Here is a 20,718-nt window from a genome sequence, read left to right as displayed (position 1 = left end):
AGGTGTAAACCAGGGGTTTCCAAACTGTGGGTCATGACCCTTGATAGAGTCGCAAAGATAGTATTTGGTGTCAAGACTCCCCCTCCTCCACAGTCCTTCACAGTGACTGTGAAGAAGAGATTCTGGTGGGACAGCCCTAGACTCAATGGATTGATGCTGCCAAACCACAAGGAACAAATGGTGAGCCCAAAGCTCTCTTTAACCTCAAATATACTTTTAGGGGCAAGCCCCAACAGGCCTGTGATGTTTGTGCGCCAAATTGGTGCAAGCAGAAGCAGGCAAACATAACTCAGTGACTGAGTGACTGATGCGTCTGGAGTGGAGGAAGAACTGGGAGGTTGTGCGGCTGAGCAGGGAAGGTGAATGACGGTTCAAACTTTACCATGTTTCTGCTCCTGTCTGCCTGTTGTACTGGCTGCTTATCCTGTGCTGATGACCCTGCTTCGCAGGCATTAGCAACTAGACCAAAAAGTGGGAATGGCAGAGGAAGTGGAGGATGATGATGGAAAAGGAGCTGATTACTGTGTGTTTGTGTGTGTGTGTGTGTGTGGGGCGGTGGGGGGGGGGTGGGTGTGGTGTGGTAGAGGGGAGAGGAGAGGGGCTGATTATTGTGTGTGGAGGAGTAGAGGGGAGAGGAGAGGGGCTGATTATTGTGTGTGTAGAGGGGAGAGGAGAGGGGCTGATTATTGTGTGTGGAGGGGTAGAGGGGAGAGGAGAGGGCTGATTATTGTGTGTGTAGAGGGGAGAGGAGAGGGGCTGATTATTGTGTGTGGAGGAGTAGAGGGGAGAGGAGAGGGGCTGATTATTGTGTGTGGAGGGGTAGAGGGGAGAGGAGAGGGGCTGATTATTGTGTGTGGAGGGGTAGAGGGGAGAGGAGAGGGGCTGATTATTGTGTGTGGGGGGGGGGTAGAGGGGAGAGGAGAGGGGCTGATTATAGTGTGTGGGGAGGGTAGAGGGGAGAGGAGAGGGGCTGATTATTGTGTGTGGGGGGTAGAGGGGAGAGGAGAGGGGCTGATTATTGTGTGTGGAGGAGTAGAGAGGGGCAGATTATTGTATGTGGGGGGGTAGAGGGGAGAGGAGAGGGGCTGAATATTGTGTGTGAGGCGGGTAGAGGGGAGAGGAGAGGGGCTGATTATTGTGTGTGGGGGGTAGAGGGGAGAGGAGAGGGGCTGATTATTGTGTGTGGAGGGGTAGAGGGGAGAGGAGAGGGGCTGATTATTGTGTGTGGGGGGGTAGAGGGGAGAGGAGAGGGGCTGATTATTGTGTGTGGAGGGGTAGAGGGGAGAGGAGAGGGGCTGATTATTGTGTGTTGGGGGGTAGAGGGGAGAGAAGAGGGGCTGATTATTGTGTGTATATGGGGGTGAAGGTGAGGAGGGAGAGAAAAGCAATTGATCATTGTGTGTATGGGTGGGGGATGCGGAGAAGGACTGTTCTGTGTGTGAGGGCAGTGGGGGGGTGTGTGAGGGACTTCACTGAGCCTTCTGTTACTGCAGAGTAGGGAGAGCTTGGCTGAAGCCAACATGAGTACAAAAAAATTAACATTTTTACAAAGTACTTTAAAAACACGTATTTTCACATTTATATGATGTATTACAATATGTGGATTTATAATATTTAAACTTTAAGAATTAAATGCTGAAGTTTGGTATGCTTCTTAATTGCTGTTTTCTTTTTCATGACATCTTGGATCTCATTAATTTTCAAGTCTTAAAATTGGAAAATAGTTTGGGAAGCTCTAGAGTAGACTGTGGATAGGTTTCATTGACTTCTTTAAAATAATGAAAGGACCAGTGTGTCCATTTGAATCAGATAGGTTAGGGACCAGTGATCATGTTACTTGATTGCACTATGATTATATAGGACAGGCTGGTTTTTATATGTCACCCATTTTTTTCACTTTCAACTGTACAATCCAGCATTATCAGTGATTTTAGTTAGACCTTCAATTTACAGCAGTAGTTAATTACTGTAACATTTTGCTGCAGTAAGCATTTGCCTAAGCTTCAGTTTACAGGCGGCAGTAATTTAACCATTTAGACTTTGATAAACATTTATTTTACAGTTAGCATTACATTACACAATTACAGTGGATGACTGTTCCAGGCAATGAGGTAGCAGCAGTTGCTAAACTCACTGAGTGTTTGATTCAATTTTCATTTGGTAGATCGATCTCATGGTCTGCCATTTTTGTGCTTACCATTGGCACCGTTAGGACCTGTGAAAGGATAATAGGATGGTCCCTGTTCATTGTTAACTAGTTTTATAGTACCAATTGCAAATTCAATTGTTCACAATTGTATAACTATGGATTTGGATGCTAGGTTAAGTCAGTAGTATTTAGTATCATTGAGGTGAATTTTCATTTCATTGTCTAGGATAAGTTAGGGGCCAGACGGGTGGGGTTCCTGCAAAGCAAACACCATTCCTGCTTCTTATTGTTTACATATTTTTATTTCTTAACATTGATAATTAACACAAAAGGCTAAAATCATAAACCATCTTTCCTATTCAGTTCTATTCTGTTCAGAGAGCTTACACATTCAATTAAGGTTATCTTTGCAGAATCATTAGTTTTACAATAGACCCATCTATTTGATGGGACCATTTTACACCAGCAGTGGTGCCAGCTATCAGTTGGTCTGTCTGAGAGGTCTTTATGGCCAGGATTTTCAGGTGGGCATGCAGACGCCAGCCCGACATACCTGAGCATGAAATAGTGCGCGAAGATGTTGGGCAAGCGTCCCGATGTCATCATGTGCATGTGCGATATTTTGGTCAGCAGGCGTGCGCGAGAGTCAGCAACGTGCCCGCCAACAATTAAGAGGCATGCCAAGACCCTTAAGCGGTTAATTAAGCTGAATTTTTCACTGCCCGTCAAACCTTATGGGCGGGCATATAGGCCAGGCGACCTATGTATTTTTGCAAAGCCTCATCCATGGGTGGGATGAACAATGAATAAAAAAAAACATTTTTTAAAACTCATTTTTAACTTGTCCCTCTTCATGTGACTGAGTCACGTGTGGGGGCATGTCTATATTATTTGTGACATCTTCATTTTCCATTTTAAAAATCTTCAGCTCCCTGGGACAGCTCCGTGCCTTCAGGGAGCTTTCAGTGAGCACACCCCTGTGCATGTGCAAATTTCAGTGCTTGCGTTCCTCCTGCCTCCATCCTGGCAGCACTGAGGCTTTTAGCATACCGTTCATTGGCCAGCCAGTGTGAAATCACGGTCAGGGCCCGGTCGCGGGTGGCAGGTCGTTTTGCAGCCGCCCCCAGGCCCACCCACCATGCCTGCCCACCACGCCCACCCAACAAGGGGAAAATCCTGTTCTATACCTTTGCTATATCAGGATTCAATGTTAATCCTTCACAGAATTCCTTAATGCGGTTGAAGTGTATGGTTAGAGTTCAAGTATGCAACAGCCTCCTGGAATTTATTACTATGATTTGAGCAGCACACTCTGGGTGAAATTTTCAATGTCAGTAAGGCTGTAATGTGTCGTGTTATACACTCTACCCAACTTTCCATTAAATTTCAGCAGCAGCTTCTTGCAATCTAATTAGGATCTGACTGACTAGTATCATTCCTCACAAGTCCATTTATTTGAATGACACCTTGGATCCAAACGTTTGAATTTGCTACTTTGGCTGGCTGTTATTGCTGAAATCACTAGATTTGGATTTCCTTTGTAACAAGTCAAAGGTATTTTATGTCAGATTTTGCCAAATTAGATTTTTGGAAGGTTCAGGATGTCTTAAAATGTTGCAGAAAGTTTTTTTGGGAGAGTTTTGCAGGGGCCCAACTGACCTTCAACTTGTCCCAACCACTGCCACCACCCCCCCACCCCCCCCCACCCCAAACTCCTTAAACCAGCTAATATTTCACCTCTCTTCTATTTTTACATAGTTCTGTTGAAGGGGCATTCGGACTCGAAACGTTAACTGTGCTCCTCTCCGCAGGTGCTGCCAGACCTGCTGAGTTTTTCCAGGTATTTTTGTTTTTGTTTTGAGCTTCAAAAGTTGTGTTTAAGTTAGTGAGGTTACATAGGTTTAAGAAAGACTGCATTTTAAGACCGAAGCAGGAGTACAGACTAGGAAATATATCACAACAAGTAACTTTGGTGATAATTACCACCAACAAAGCAGCCAATTAGGCTTAGTTGGTGATACCCTTATCTGTAAACCCAAAGGTTGTGGATTCAAGTCCTAATCTTGAAGCAAATGATCCAGGTTGACACTTCAGTGCAGTATTGTGGGAGTGCTGCACTATCCGAGATGGATGAGTTATTAAACTGATGCTCTGCCTGACTCCTTTTCAAATGGACTAGTAATCACGGCTCATCTCCACACCACCTAAATTCTAATACTATATAATACTTATAATATGAAAGTGCTGCATGTAAAATGTTTTAATTATGCTTTTACGAAAACAAGTATTAACTTAATAAAATGTAAGACTTGCATTTCTATAAAGCTGTTCAGTGAATGGTTGCCTGCTTCTCACTACAAAGTTAGTCTATCCTCAGCAGGTACAGGAACAAAGCAGAGCATGAGGTGAGCACTAGGGAAGCAGTATGAGAGCAGGTCTACTGGGAATGGACAGGGCAGAGGGAGCAGGCACATGAGGTGAGGCTGGAGATAAAAAGAGCTGGGAAATTCTCCCCTGTCCTGGCCAAAGTTTATCTGTCAACCAACATCACCAAAACAAATTATCTGTTCCTTATTTCATTGCTGGTGTGAGATCTTACTGAGTGAAAATTGGCTGCTGTGCTCTCCACATTACAAGAGTGACTACATTTCAAAAATACATGATTGGCCATAAAGCACATTGGAACATTCTGAGTTGTGAAAGTTGCCATATAAATACAAGTCTTTCTTTTCTTTTTAGTCCAGTTAGCCATTACCACAACACCAACTACTTATATTTTTATAGTACATTTAACATAATAAAATGTCACAATTGTTAACTGTTGCATCATTTCAGGTATGGGGCACAAAAATAATTCACTGCATTATTCATAAAAGACTGCACTCTTGTGCTTATAGTGGTGGTGAAAGATTAGAACCCTTGGGTTTCAGATTGGCTTGCTGGAGTGGGTGTGTCCTTGATATTTGCCCTGTCAATGTATTCCTATAAGCAATTATTGCTTTTGTGTGATTTGCTGGTTTGGATCCCGCCTTCCCAGGAACAGGTTTAAGGAGCCCCAGGCAGCACCACTCTCATTCAGTTAATGAGCTTCAAACAGTGTGCTGAGGATGGAGTTTTTTATGATGTTGATTTTCTGCACTACAGGTACTGCCTCTGGTGTTAAAATGAGTGGGAGCTGTAACTGAGGGTAGAAATCGATTTTCGGTCTGCAATATATTGTAAATATTTTTATTTAGAGAGGTAGGGTCAGTCATTGTCATTTAATGGTTAACAGAGCAACTTGTTTAAGGTCCTGGTCTCAAAAATGCAAGAGAAGGAATTGTGTCAGTCCGTTTAGACACGTTAGTCATTGGATTTGGGAACACTGATGTGGGAGATGCAATCTGTTAGTTTAACACAGCTTATGCTAAATGGAGTAATGCATGTTCTAGATTTGAGTGGGAAACTTGTTGACTTTATCAGAGGTTCTGGGGACCTAATGAACGTCTTTTTCTGTTTCCAGTATTGGCTGTTCACCCAATTAATGCAAAATATGAGGGATCAGGTAAAACAGTAAGTACCAATTTTTCTTTTTGATGTACCGCTGGTCCACTGGGAATGGACAGGACAGGAAGAGCAGGCACATGAGGTGAGTAAGAGCATGCGGAGCACAGGTGAGAACAGTGCTCGGGAAGGGCACCAGAGGAGCCAGGTGAGAGCAGGTCCAATGGGGAAGCACAGGCAGAGAGAGCTGGCGAATGTGGTGAACAGGAAAACAATGTTCGGAATCAGCACAGGAGGAGAAAGGGGGGAACAGAGCACGACATTCACTCACTCATTTTCTCTTGACTAAAGCACCCTGGGTAGTCAACCACATTGCCCAGCTGTAAAGTTGGCCATGTACTGTGGACCCCTGGAGGGTCTTGGCGGAAAACCAGGAGTTCGTTGGCCCTGGTTTAAAAACTGCTATTTTAATGAAAGTTTAGTTGGATGTGGAAGTTGAATTTGTTACTTTTTCCACACAAGACTAGATTCTAGTAAACCATGGACTTGCAGTAGTGCAACCTCATGACTAGAAGCAGGTGAGATATGCTGTGGAGAGTATTGCCCCAAGAGCTAAAGCTAATGATCTAAATAGTTTTAAAGCTATACATTTGGACCTCCTTCAGTAAAGCTGGTTTAAAGAGCAATTAAGTATTTTCTACCCAAAGAGATTTTTTTGTAAGAAGCTTAGTGGGTGAAAGAGTAATATAATGTTTAATTGAGCTGTTTTTGAATTGTATGATATGCAAAACACAAAAAGTGGATTCACATTTTAATGGAACATTTGGAAGCTATCAGTTTTCATTCTATCAGACATCATAATCATAGCTTAGTGAAATGAACCATCTAAAAAAGCAAGTTTTAATGTTTCTTTTCTGTATAGGATCACAAACTGGCTCCATGAATGTGGTCTTTCATTCCTTATGACTTTAAATGAATCCAACACCCTGGCCTCAACCACTCTTAATGCCATTCATTGGTAGATGTTAATCACTAGTCTTATGTAAATAAATACTTGCCTTTCACACCTCCAACTGTTGTTCTGCCCTTTTCTGAGATTACTTTCTCTGTCCAGTTCAGAATCTTGGATAGGAACAAGAATATGCCACTGAGCCCCTCAAGCCTGTTCTGCAATTCAATCAGGGCATAGTTGATCTGCATTTATCTGCCTTTGTTCCCAATGCCTTGATACCTTTACCTCACAAAAATCTATCTTTGTCCATATTATTCCAAAGCTTTCTTGAACATGTCTCTTTTTGGGACTTCAGCTTATAGTGTGTCTCCAGCTCTTTCTAACACTTGGGATCAGCCTCACTAATGTTGGCTCTGATTCACTGGCAGCACTCCTGTCTCTAAGTTTGAAGGCTCCAGTACAAAACACAAAATCAAGACTGACACATCAATGCAATACTGAGGCCCCATCTTCCCTCAGGTGAAGTGAACAGAAGAAGCAGGAGCCAGGAGCAGGAGTAGGCCTTTCAGCCGTTCAAGCCTGCACCGCCATTCAATAAAATCATGTCTAATCTAATCACGACCTCAACTCCACTTTCCTGCTTGCCTCCCCCAACCCACCGCCACCCCCCCCCCCCAAAATACACACACACACACACCCCATAACCCTTTGACTCTCTTGTCAGTCAAAAATCTGTCGAATTCAGCCTTGAATATATTCAATGATCCAGCCTCTGCTACTCTCTGGAGTAGAGAATTCCAAACATTAATGACCATTTGAAAGGAGAAATTCCTCATTTTTCTAACTTAACTGGGAGACTCCTTATTTTGAAATTGTGCCCGCAGTGCTAACTTCTCCCATGATGGGGAAATATTCTCTCGACATGTACCTTGTCAGGCCCCCTCAGAATCTCATATGTTTCATTAAGATCAGCTGTCATTCTTTGAAACTCCAATGAGTATAGGCCAACCTACTCAACCTTTCCTCACAAGACAACCCCTTCCTCCAAGGAATCAACCTAGTGAACCTTCTTTGAACTCCTTGCAATGCAAGAATATCCCTCCTTAAATAAGGAGACCAAAACTGTACACAGTACTCTAGGTGTGGTATCACTTATGTCCTTTCCAAATTTAACAAGACTTCCCTACTTTTATATAAAAACAGGAAGTGCTGTAAAAACTCAGTAGGTCTGGTAACATCTGCAGAGAGAGAGAGAGAGACAGAGTTAACATTTCAAGTCCAATATCACTCTTCATCTCCCTTGCAATAAAGGCCAAGAATCTAAAAGTCTTCATAATTACTTGCTGTACCTGTATGCTAACACTTTGTGATTCACGCACAAATTCACCCAGATCCTACTGTACCACAGCATTCTGCAGCCGCTCTCCATTTAAATACTATTCTGCTTTTATATTCCCTCACATTTTCCCACATTATACACCATCTGCCAAATTTTTGACCACTCATTTAACCTATTTATATCCCTTTGCAGACTCTTGCACCTGGATTTTGCAACAACGGACAGCCTCTCCGTCATTGTGAAAATGGCAGATGAGCCTGAAAATCAAAAGTCCTGTTCCTGAATATGGCACCTACCAATTTCATGAGGGTAGATATGGGATCGGGTCGCATTTCACACATGCATGTTTTGTGGAGGCATCTGCAGCTGCAGCTGCCTCCACTCATCATGTGATTATGCTGTGAGAGGTGACTGAAACCCAACGTGCACAGATTAGAACTGGCTGGAGCAGGTCTAAACTTTGTGGGGTCGTTTGGATAGCCAGGATATTCTTTTGGAGAAATAAGATACCCCTTTGGAAATGCTCCCGGGACACCTTTGGCAAGGCCAGGTACCCTTTGGGAAAGGTCAGGTGTCAAGAGAAACTGACAGAAACAACTGTTAAAGTGTTAAGATAAGCATCAAAGGGAGCTGACAAGCAGTCAAGGCACTTAAAACTCTTGCCCTTTAATTCTTTGAAAAAACTGTCTGGAGTATTAAAAAAGAATGATTGCTTCCTATTTCACTCTATCTGTTGACATAAGTCTTAGGGCTACCATTACTAGATTGGTGCTGCATGATTGATTTCACAACTGTCCATTAGTGCAGAAGAAGGAGTCATACAGACTTGAAACATTAATCTTGTCTTTCTCTCCATGGATACTGTTAGACCTGCTGAGATTTTCTAGCATTTTCTGTTTTTGTTTTAGTTGTCCATTAGCACAGTAGGGTGCCTGCCATTTCACAGTTTGACTGAGAGCTCCAAGTACCTGTGGATTCATTGTAGTTTATAAGGGATTAGGCAATTGAATGAAATGCTTTTTGTTATAAGGGATAAAGTAGTTGAAGGGATATAAGTGTAGTAAATGTGTTTTTATGAATGAAAGTGTTTTTTGTAAATAAAATACTGCAGTAGACACTTTTTATTAATCTCAGTAGGGGCCCTGAAGTCTGCCCATGGTGGATACTGGGTGAGTTGGCATGATAGGTATAAGGGTAAAGGATGGTGGGTGGTGTACATGGGTTGGCATGTGTTGGCACTATTGGCTTGGAGCTACATGGGAGTGGGTGGGAGCAATAGGTTGACATGGAGGTTATGAGGGACCATGGGGAGGTTGGGCAGAGGGGAATAAGTTGGCAAGGAGGGTATGAGAGGTCATGGGGGTGGGTGGGGGGCATGAGGTCGCATGAATGGGGCATGGGGAGTGTGTGGGGATGAAGGGTTGAGGGATGAGGGTTGCAGGGCTGGTTTGTTTTTCTGCATTTTTTTAAACAGTGCCAATGCACCAAGGCAGTCCTTCCACTCAGCCTGGTTCTGCATCTTTCACAGTCATTCAGGGGTTGCCCAGCCTAACTCCCAGGGAACCCCACCACCCCAAATGAAAATCTGACCTTCCAGGCCACTTTCTCCTGGTTCAGGTTTGTGGAGCTGTGAAATGCCCTGACTCTGCACTCCCAAGTGGAGAGCAAAAATCCAGGCCTTTGTGTCCTCCTCACAACTTACTTTGCAACCTATCTTTGTATTGTCAGCAAATTTGACTTAAATACAATCTGTCCCCTCATCCAATCCATTAATATAGATTGTAAATAGCTGTACCCATGCAGCTTAGCGGGAAACTTGCTGCTGGCCCATTTTCTGATTCTGGGAAGTTTGGCTGCTAAGAAGATAGTGTTGCAAATTTTTGGTTGCCTTACAAAGGGTTTGGGTGATCTGCTAGTGCTGACTTTAAGGCTAAAGGAAGAGGGGGAGAAGCAAGGAACTTAGGAGAGAGAAGGAATACTGGGAGAAGAGGGAGAAGGAGAGAACAGTGCAGGAGGCCAAGCCAGCAACAGGTCTTCTGAGAGCACATCTCCCACATGAATTTCACTGAGGAGGAATGTGCTAGGTGGCTGCAATTCACAAAGGAGGCTTTCACTGAGCTATGTCATCTGCTTTACATCCAACTCTAGTTTCAAACCAGAGCCTGGTCAACACTGCCTGCAGCTGTCAAAGTCCTCATAGCCCTTAACTTCTATGTCACAGGCTTCTTTCCAGTAGCAGCAGACGACATCAGAATTATATTCCCGTTTGCAGTCCATCGCTGTGTCAGGGAGGCCATCAAGTCTCTCTGCACCAGAAGGAACATTTGCATCTCACCCCCATGAACAGAGTAAAGCATGATGACAGAACACTAGGCTTCACCTGCATTGCTGGCATCCTTAGGCTGAATGGTGCCACAGCCTGCACCCACAATGCTCTCCATCACCAGCCTGGTGTCTTTATCGATCTGAAGGGATCCCACACCATCAATGTACAGCTGGTTTGCAACCATTGGTATCATAGTATGCAGATCTCTACTCCATTTCCTGGCAATAATAATGACTTATTAATCCTTCTCCAGTCCTCTGTACCATGTTTATTCCATCCAGTTGCCAGGTTAAAGGCTGGTTCTTGGGTGATGAGAACTAGCCCTTTCAGACTTGGCACACAACTATTGTCAAATACCTGGACAATGCTGAGGAGCTGCCTTAGGATTAGAGCCCACAGAAGCACAATCAAGCTGACAATTGGCATGCTCAAATGTTCAAAGCCTGAACAATTTGTTAGCGCCTCCGACTGGGTATCCAGATTTGTCGCTGTTCATTGTCATCTTGAGGGACCAGCCCTTATCACGACTTGGGCAACAACAATGTAGCAGGAAAAGTATGAGGAGCAGGGGCAGCATTAATCAGTGCCTTTAGTTGTCAGAGTTCTGAGACTAGTTCTTTCACATTAACCATTTCTCCCATCCCCAGTACAGCAAGTCTTGCCATCCTTATAGCCACTGTTCTTACTACCACCATGCAAATACCTTATGAGTCTGGCTCTCAGTTCAACACAAACATAAATACTAACTTATATTGGTAGCCCATGTGTGTCTTAATTTTTCTACCTTGTCTATAATTGATGTCACTGCCGACTGTCTTAGATGCAAACCAGGTAAACTGTTTGTAGGATCTTGCCTGTCTCCACTGTATATTTCCCTTCTAACCCCATCCCCTCTGCATTCCCCAACATTATGTATCAACCTTTTCTGGTGTCCTCCAAGTGTAAGATTCTGATTTGAGTGTCAGCCATGGCTGAGTAGTACCATTTTCGCCTCTGAGTCCGAAGGCTACAGGTTCAATTCCACTCCAGAGCTTTAAGCAAAAAATCTAGGCTAACACACCTGTGCAATACTGAGTGGCGGGATGCACTGTCAACATGTCGTCTTTTGGATGCAACGTTAAACTGTGGTCCCAACTGCTTGTTCTCAGGCGGATGTGAAATACCCCATGCAATATTTCAAAGCAGAGCAGGTGAGTTCTCCCCTGTGCCCTGGCCAATATTTATACAACAAACAACATCATTAAAGCTGTTGTATGGTCGTTAGCACATTTGCTGTCTATGGGATCTTGGTTCATGCAAATTGGCTGCTGCGTTTCCTCCATTGTACTTCACAAGTGTTTAATTGGCTGTAAGGCTGTGAAAGGTGTTTTAGAAATGCTAGTTCTTTTATTATACCAGGAACAAAAAAGGGTTTCGGCCTAGACCTGTGGAGCAACACACTCGAGACTCTTGTACTCCCACCTATCACCACCACCATCCCCACACACGCTGTCAGAGCCACTCATTGTTGCCTGATTTCTCCTGAGATTATAATCTGCTCCTCCTATCATGTTGTCAAAGATTTCTCTGGTTGCATAATTACATTTTCTATCCCTTTCCCTTCAGGTGGTCACTAATCCCTGTCTAACCTTTAATATCAACTAACCTTCTTTTGAGAAGGTGCCCCTCCAATGGTACCATTTAAAAGGCCTTATGGGAGTTAAGGTACAGCATTCTGTGTAGGACCAATTAACGAAATCTTTGAACTTTATTTTTTTTTTACTGTTTACTTTGTCCATCAGCTGTATAAGCAAGTCAACTGGTGAGGTCCTTGGACGTATTCTTCATGATAAGTATTGACTGAGAGATGAAGGTTGCCTCCAAGAATGCAGTAAATGTCCAAGAGCAAACCACTTCCAGACTTAACTTACTTGCTCAGCACCTATAACCACTTATCTTACTGGAAGCGAAGGAAAATGATTGGCTTGCGATTTGTATGACCAGAAAGTGGTGTCTGGAGAGAAAGAACACCCTAAGAATCTTATGCTTTAGCATAGCCTTTTGCTGAACCTTCTACTCTGATGGTTTCTCAGTTACTTTGGCATTGCTGCTAACCTCCTGTTTATTTTTAATTGGGGGATAGTAGAATACTTCAAGAGGAGGAACAATGGGAAAGCTAAGAAAATGAAGTTATGATTTAAAGTTCCCATCAGAGACCTTTGTGTGATGGGTGAATGGAAAAGGAATAGGAACAGTATCTAGATCAACGTACATTCCTATTGCATGAAACCTTGCACGAAGGACACTAAATCAATTAGTTTACATTATAGTGCTCCAAACACCAGGAAGTAAAATCAGATTACTGCAGTGGAAGAATCCGGGTAATGATAAGGAATTAAACAAAATATAACGAAAACAGCAACAGTTGAAAAATAAATGAAGAATAAAGAATGTAACATGATAATTGTTTAGTATGGATGCTCTTTGCTATACAGTGAATAGCTTAAAGTTTTTAATATTCAAAAAGGACAGCTTTTAGTATAGAATAAATCTCCAATAAAAGCTATGGGCAAAAATACATGGTTCTATGCATGCCATCCATTTTTACCAATGGCTGCTATGGATGCCTGCAATCTTTATACTTGCTGATACACTTGGTACTTCAGCAGGATGTTTACTACTATTACAATACAAGTATTTAAAATTATGAACAGTATAAATAGGTTCAACTGGAGAAGCAAACTTTGCAAAAACTCTTCTTTTGGCTGAGATTTATATGATGGGGACAGGCTTGAATGTGTTCTGTTCTTCTCGTTCTCCCCTTCCCTCTTCCCCAGTAATTATGACCACAGAATTAGAACAGGATGCACTGTCTGCAATGTCCAATTCTCTTATCTGCACTCTTATTAAATGAGAATTCTTGCTGAGTGAAACTTTACTGGAAGCAGGGTCTCTTAAAAATGTAGAACATGCAAAATTCTACCAATTGTCAGAAGTCTCAAAAACCAAAACAGAAAAAGTTGGAAATACTCAGCAGGTCAGGCAGCCTCTGGAAAGAACAGGATCAAGCAATGTCTCATTTTTCCAAATTCTCAAATGAAAACAGAAAATACTGGAAATAGTCAGGGTCAGGCAGCATCAGTGGAGAAAAACAGAGTTAACGTTTCAGCTCGATGACCCTTCATCAGAACTGAGGAAAGATAGCAATGTATTAGGTTTTAAACAAGTGGAAAGGAGGACAGAGGATGAAGAACAAAAGGGAAGGTCTGTGATAGGGTGAAGGGCAGGATAGATTAAATGAAAAAAGATTTCATGGTACAAAATCTAAAGAGACTAGATAAAGTAAAGAAACAAAAGATGTGTCCAAATGAGGTGTGAGTGGATGGCCAGAGATGTTTGGAAGTGAAGGAATAAGGAAAGAAACAAGAATAAAACTGAACCAGCAAAAAAAAAAGAAACAAGATGGAGGCAGAGGTTATGATCTAAAATTGTTGACCTCAATGTTGAGCCTAGAAATATGAGGTGCTGTTCTTCAGGCTGTGTTGATTTTCATTGGAACATTGTAGCAAGCCATGGACAGAAAAGTCAGTGGGAGCAAAGTGAAGATTTGAAATGACAAAGGTCAGGGTCATGCTTGCAGACTGAATGGAGCTGTTCTACAAAGTGGTCACCCAGCCTATGTTTGGTCTTCCCAATGTAAAGGAGACCACATTGTGATCATCAAATACAATATACTAGATTGAGAGAAGTACAAGTAATTTGCTATTTCACTTGGAATGATTGATTGGGGCCTTGAATGGTGAGGAGATGAGGTAAAAGGACAGTTGTAGGACTGGATCAAGGAGTGTTCCAGAAATATCCCACAAAAATGCAGGTATAGCTTGGACCTATGCCAGTACCCACAAAAACACCTTTTATTTAGAGGAAGTGAGTGGAATTGAAGGAGAAGTTGTCCAACATGAGAACAAGGTCAATCAGGTGGAAGAAGATGGTGGTGGATGGGGACTTGCTGTTAATTGTATAAATTAAGATTAAATTTATATAGGTGCGGCATTCAGTGGATAATTACTTCTGCATCTATAAAGAGACACATATTGACATTGGTGGAGAGGATGTAGAGTTAGGAGCTATATCACCCCCCTTCAGCATTGGGTGGCTGTCCTGTTTTGCACAGCATTGCCGCTGACCGCTGCTGCCACTGCCTCCCTTGCTGGATTTGTCACCTTGCTAGTTAGTCTTTGCCCAGATTGGAGGAGGGGACTTCACAGCGGGCCTCCACTGTGTCCAGTAGGCACCTGAGGGAGGCGTTGTTAATTTGGAGGCAGCATGTTTCCTCCTTTTGGCAGCCATGACTTTGCCGCAGCTTCCAATCTCTTAGAGAGTGCAACTCTGTGCAGGGTGCCCTTTAAATATAGCACCCGGATTACTGAAGGCCTGAGGTGACAGTGGGGCAGGCAAATCAGAGGCTGCCTTCACCAGCATTCTGGCATGTTTCCCAGGAATGCATTATTAATGAGGTGGGATACGCTGGGGATGGGATGACACAGCGCGTAAACCTGCCATTGCGGCTGGCGGGTAAAACGTCTTTTTTCCTGCCCACTACCGCACTTTGTGCAAACCTGGAATGATTCAGCCCCTAGAGAGGGTAAGAAGTCAGAGGGAGGGGCCCAGGTGGAAGGAGAATATTGGAGAAGGTAAAAGGGTCTGATGGGTGGAGGAAAGACTCCTGGCCAAAGAAGTTAGCGTGAAGGTGATATAAGACGAGTTCAGCATTATGTCAAGTCCAAAATTCATTTGGGTGGGGGCATAAGGGGTGAGGGCCTTTGCTGATGATTAAGTGTTCAGAATCATAGAGGGGAAGGTCAGAAGGTATCATGAATACAAGGCAAGGAGTGAAATTCAAAGAACAGGTGGAATAGGAGGGAAGGAAGGAAGGATCTGGAGGGGTAGTGGTACCTGTGAGTTGGTGAAGCTTACGATCCTTCACACCTGAAAGGAAGAGAAAAAAAAATTTGTTAAAGTGCCAAATGAGTTGAAGAATGAAATGAAACTGCAGACCAGGACTGCTTTGAGATAGAGTAAGGAGATGTTTCTGGAGAGGTTGAGAGTGTGTATGTGGCGTCATATAGCATTAAGATTGGATTTCAGGACAGATCAAGAAAAGCAATTTTAGGAATTCTGAATGTCCAAGAGATATCTGTAATCACAGGTGGATCCTAAACAAGAAGAGTGGAATTTCAGTTGGAATCCATGTGGAATAATTTGGAGCTGGAGACAGTTGCTAAGGAAGGAGATGTGGCTGTGGAAGTGGGTTTTTGTAGGTACCTAATCAAACACAAGAAGAGAAATAGAAAGGATGAAGGTGATCAAAGTAGAAGAGACAAATGAAAATCCCATCAGAGAGCAGAGCAGAACTTCTTCAAGATGGGCATTCCTGGAAGAGAAGTGGCAGTGAATTAAATATGAAAGAAAAGCAGAATACTGCAGATGTGAAAATTCTCATCCTGGGTTCAAATTCGTCCATGACCTCACTTCTCCCTATTTCTAAAATACCACCTCCAGTTCTACAATCCTGCAAGAACTCTGAGCTCCTCCAATTCTGGCCTCTCGTGCACCCCCACATCTTTTGCTCCACCATTAGTCACCATATTCTACACTGAATCGCCTATCTTTTATTTCTTCCTAAGGTGGGGTGTTGCTGTCTGGGCCAGCATTTATTGCCCATCCCTAATTTCCCTTGAGTAGGTGGTGGTGAGCTGCCTTCCTGAACCGCTGCAGGCCATGTGCTGCAGGTACAGTGCTGTTCGGAAGGGAGTTCCAGGATTTTAACCCAGTAGCAGTTGATGCTCCTTATGCTCCTTAACACCTCCCTGCTCCTTAACACCTACCTGCTCAGTGTCAAATCTTGCATGTGAAGAATCCTGGGGCTATTTACTACATCAAAGATGATCTGTAAATGCAAGTTATCATTACTGATGTATTTTAAGTTGCAATGTTGAATAACTGACTTCAGTTTCTCCACAGATGTTGCCTGAGCTGAGTATTTATTTTAAAAAAAAGCACTTTTCCTGGTCTTCATTTAATATAATACCCTATCTACTTTCAGATTGTTTTTGGAGGGTGATCTTTATCCCAAAGTTTTACGTATTGCTGAATATGCTTCTACTTTTCTTTTTGGTTTTAGCCTAACTGTGCGCAGTACTCTAAACTAGCATGTTCACGGGAACGGGACCCAGTCTGTGGAACAAATGGCATAACATTTCCTAATGAGTGTATGTTATGCTTGCACAATTGGTAAGAAACCAGATTTGTTTTTAATACAATTTTGGGAAGTGGGTGCCAGTAGCAAAGCCATCATTTATTGCCCTTGAGAAGATGGTAAAAAGCTGGGTTCTTGAACAGCTGAAGTCCATGTGGTGTGGGGTATGGAGTTCCAGGATTTTGATCTGGCAACAATGAAGGAACAGCGACATATGTCCAAGACTTGATAATGTGCCACTTGGAGCTGATGGTATTCTCATGCATCTGTTGCCCTAGTCCTTCAAGGTGTTGAAGGGCGCAAGGTTTGGGGAGTGCTGTTGAGCTACTTCAAGGTTTATTGAACTGTGCAGTGAGACTGTACTTCCTTGGGAATCATAGAATCACAGACAGCACTGAAGGTGGCCATTTGGCCCACCATGCGTGTGCCAGTTCTTTCAAAGAGCAATCCGATTAGTCTTACTCCCCTGCTCTTTGCCCACAGCCCTGCTAATTTTTCCATTTTAAGTATTTAGTTACTATTGAATATGCTTCAATCAACCATTCAGGTAGTGCATTACAAATCATAACTTGCTACATAAGAGAATTTCTTATCTTCCTCCCTGGCTGTTTTCTTAAATATCTAACATTTATACCCTGGTTGCTGACTCTCCTGCTAATGGAAACTGTTTCCCCCTTTTTCTTTGGAAAAATATACTTTATTCATAAAATATCTGAAAGAACATTACAAAACATTTCAAAATGGCCATCACAAAAAGTACAATCATATTCAACTTTTCAAGGTACTTCAATAAAATCAAATGAACATTACAGACATTTCAGTATGGTCATTACAGGTAGTCAGACAGTGCAATGGTATTCAAGTTATCGACATAGATCATGTTGCACTCTGAGGTGCTTCAGTACAATTATGATATATTTAGTATTCACTGCATACATTCCTTGTGAGTCATACAGCCCGAGGGGTCTATATAATTCCCAGCTCCTCGGTGAACTATGGCAGAAAGGTCTTAAACAGAGACCTTTCCCCATTGCACCTTTGTGGCGGCTGCCCCAAGCTTTAGTTTCCCCCTTTCTACTCTATTAAAACCCAACATAATTTTGAAGAGCTCTATTAAATTTCCCATAACCTTTACAACTCTTGAGGAGAACAATCCCTGATACCATCCTAGCAAATCTCCTCTCAACCCCTCCAAGGCCTTGATACCCCTCCTTAACTGTGGAGCCAAAGTTAAGGTAGTGGGAAGAATAACTAATTTCGCTACTTCCATGTTGCATGACCAATAGTCTGAATCTGACTGGATCCCAGGATTTGCATATCAACAGGGGTAGACTACACAGGCAGAGGGGTGGAGTTTCAGATGGGAAATCTGAAGTCCTTGGCAAATTTGGCTCTAAGTGAGTGCTCTAGGATACTCTGTAGGGCCAGGTAGGTCTGATCATGGTGGTGGTGGTGGGGGCATAATCTGGCAGCCTTTGTATGGGGATGTGGGGAAGCTCTCCTGTTCATCCTGGCCCATCAGCAATGCTGTGAAGACAAATACCCTCTCTCTGAAACTCTCCTTGCCTTGTTTCAGCTGCCAGAGGTTTCCCAAGGCCTCAGAAATTTGGCTACCCACTGTAAAACCTGCAAAGCTGGTTAAATCAGAGGCAGCTGCATTTACATATTTAATTTGCCAACCGACCTCCTGGGAGCAGGTTTGTTGCCCGCACCCTTGTGCTTTCTCTATTAAAAACCTGGAAGTCAGTGGGTTGGAGGTGAATCAGTGTTCAGAATTTTTAAATTTTCACCCGCTTCTAACCCTCCAGTTTTTGTGTGCTAAAATCCCCCCTCGATCTCAACGTAGTGCCTCCTTTAGTAGTCCATCAAAGGAGCTTGATTATCTTTGTCCTTAGTGCCAAGGTGGGTTAGCTATGGTTCAGTGATTTGATTCTCGCCTCTGAGTCAGAAGGTTTAAGTCCCAAACCACATGTTAAAATAATAAATACACTTCAAACAAGTACTTCATTGGTTGTAAAGTGCTTACTGATGTTCTTAAGTCATGGAACATGCTATATAAATTATATCTCTTTAAACTTGCAATAATTTTTCCCTTTTTTTACCTGTGCTCCTTTGGACTTTACAGCTATAGATGGTGGAGTTGGGGGAGGGAAAAGAGGTGGAGGAGAAGAAAAAAGAACTAATGCATTAGAGACACTTTTCACAATTGCGGAGGTGTAAGGTGATTTATTCTGAACTTCTGCAACACAGTAATTGACTTGTCAGTTCCTGATGCTGATATATACCAAAAGGAAAATCAGTCATTTGACTGTCCACATACTCCTACATTTTACTACAACCTGGAATTAGTAGCACACCTGCCTCCATGTCAGAAGGGGCAGAGTTGAAACCCTACTCCAGGCTTTCCTGGCAAGTGGAGACCACAGCTTTGAATGCTGTGTTCACGTCCATCTTTTGTTGCATTCCCTCTTCATCCTACCTCATCATTTGGATTGTGGGAGCCCATAAAACACTCACGCTGTACAGGACTAATCATGCTATCAACTCTAATAAAGCTGGTCACATCCAAGGAAGGCACTTTCACATTGCAGCCTGCGACATTGTAAATTGGTCCTGATCTTCAAAGATCCTTGCTGTGAAAATCCAGTTTTCCCCTTTACTGACTGACAAAGGGAATGCACATAGACAATGGCCTACCCCTCCTGGAAGGCCATCACTGGATGGTGAGGGGTTAAAATCTTCCAGAAGTCTCTCTTTCTGGCAGGGGACCAGAAGGCTATCTCTGTTCAATGTAACAAAATAAAACAATGCTCTAAACAGATTCTCCCCAGTTACGGTCACCTCAAACTTTACAACTTTCAGGCTCAAGGGTCTCAATGACTTTTGTCTATCTTGGTTGATCTTAGCTTCAACTGTACTCCTTAGAATGAGAATTACAACCCACCAAATTCATTGTGAGCGCAAGAATTTCAGGGCTGCAATGCCACTAATCTTCATCTACATACCAACATATACAAACATACGAATTAGGAGTAGGATGAAGCCATTCAGTCCTTTGAGCCTGATCCAATATTCAATAAGATCATGGCTAATCTGTCTGTGGCCTCAACACCACTATCCTGCCTACCCCCAGTACCCCTCTTATTCCCTTGTTAATCAAGAATCTACCTACCTCTGCCTTAAAAATATTCAATGATCCTGCCTCTAGCACTCTCTGGGAAAGAAAGTTCCACAGACTCACAATCTTCTGAGAGGAGAAAATGTCTTCTCACCTCCATCCTAAATGGGAGACATCTTATTTTTATACACTGGAACTCACTAGATGGAAGGGTCAAATCATAAAAGAAATTCAGGAGGATAGACTGTGGGGGGAGTAGGTGGGCAGAAACAGCTTCTGTCCAATCTTCCTGCCCTCTGAAAAGAGTTGTCCCAGCTTTATGCAGGAAGACTGCTGTAGTTGAATTTCAGTGTCATTGCGTTAAACCTGGAGCAATGGTCATTGCAAGCAATCCCAGAAATGTCATTCTTCTGATACCATTCTGACAAATTTACTCAAAACATTTTATGTTTCTTTGCCCTTAGGGAATATAATAAGGACGTGAAAATAGAGAAGAATGGAAACTGCTAAAGAGAAAAACAATGAAGCACAAGGATGCAAAGGAACATAGAATTGTCACGTGATTATTGACGGAATGCAATTAATGAGAAACGGCTTCCATCTCTGCACCTTTAACATATTTAACTTTTCTTCCTGGGGACTGATTCGCTTATTAGGTGCTCATAGAAATGCTGATCAGGAAATGAAAGTTCACCGCCCTGACTTTCAGCTTAATCGGAGAATTAGCCATCTTTTGCCATCTGCAGTGGTCATGATGAAAAGATCTTTCACTAAATATTTTTAAAACAGCCTGTCTGGTGTATGTGCGTGTGTTTCTTCAGTCCTGAAATTGAATGTATAGCAGTGACATCTGCTGTTCTAGGTTCTTCCACACAATAGTGCTGTTGTCTCTTTATGCATGAAAGAATAAACAGCTGCTGTTCCTACTTGTTCTAGAGGTCGTTCTGTAGTGCATATTGGTAGATTTTAGTCTTCAAAGGAGTGGTAATTTGGTGGGATATGATACATATTTCAGAAAACCCACTTGAAATTCATTCCATTGAAATTAGTGATTTAGTTGGCTTAGTGGGTTATCTCACACAGAACACTCCCTGAGTGGGAGCATTTAAATCA

The 20,718-nt window shown here is 42.8% G+C and overlaps 1 protein-coding gene across 2 annotated transcripts; it reads left to right on the top strand.

The window, feature by feature from the left end:
* The first annotated feature begins 282 nt into the window (after nucleotides 1–282).
* LOC121277429 (trypsin inhibitor ClTI-1-like) lies at nucleotides 283–20,531 on the top strand. 2 transcript variants are annotated; one of them, XM_041186879.1, is made up of 4 exons: nucleotides 283–359; nucleotides 5,652–5,701; nucleotides 16,413–16,522; nucleotides 20,070–20,531. In XM_041186879.1, the coding sequence occupies exons 1-4, from the start codon at nucleotides 308–310 to the stop codon at nucleotides 20,113–20,115; spliced, it is 258 nt and encodes an 85-aa protein (XP_041042813.1). In that variant the 5' UTR covers nucleotides 283–307; the 3' UTR covers nucleotides 20,116–20,531. The 2 variants fall into 2 exon arrangements, with proteins under 2 accessions (XP_041042813.1, XP_041042814.1); XM_041186880.1 differs by lacking the exon at nucleotides 283–359 and adding an exon at nucleotides 5,242–5,293.
* Nucleotides 20,532–20,718: the final 187 nt, after the last annotated feature.

This window comes from Carcharodon carcharias, chromosome 4 (assembly GCF_017639515.1).
Source record: "Carcharodon carcharias isolate sCarCar2 chromosome 4, sCarCar2.pri, whole genome shotgun sequence".
Taxonomy (NCBI): Eukaryota; Metazoa; Chordata; class Chondrichthyes; order Lamniformes; family Lamnidae; genus Carcharodon; species Carcharodon carcharias.
This window is presented reverse-complemented; position numbering and strand designations above follow the sequence as displayed.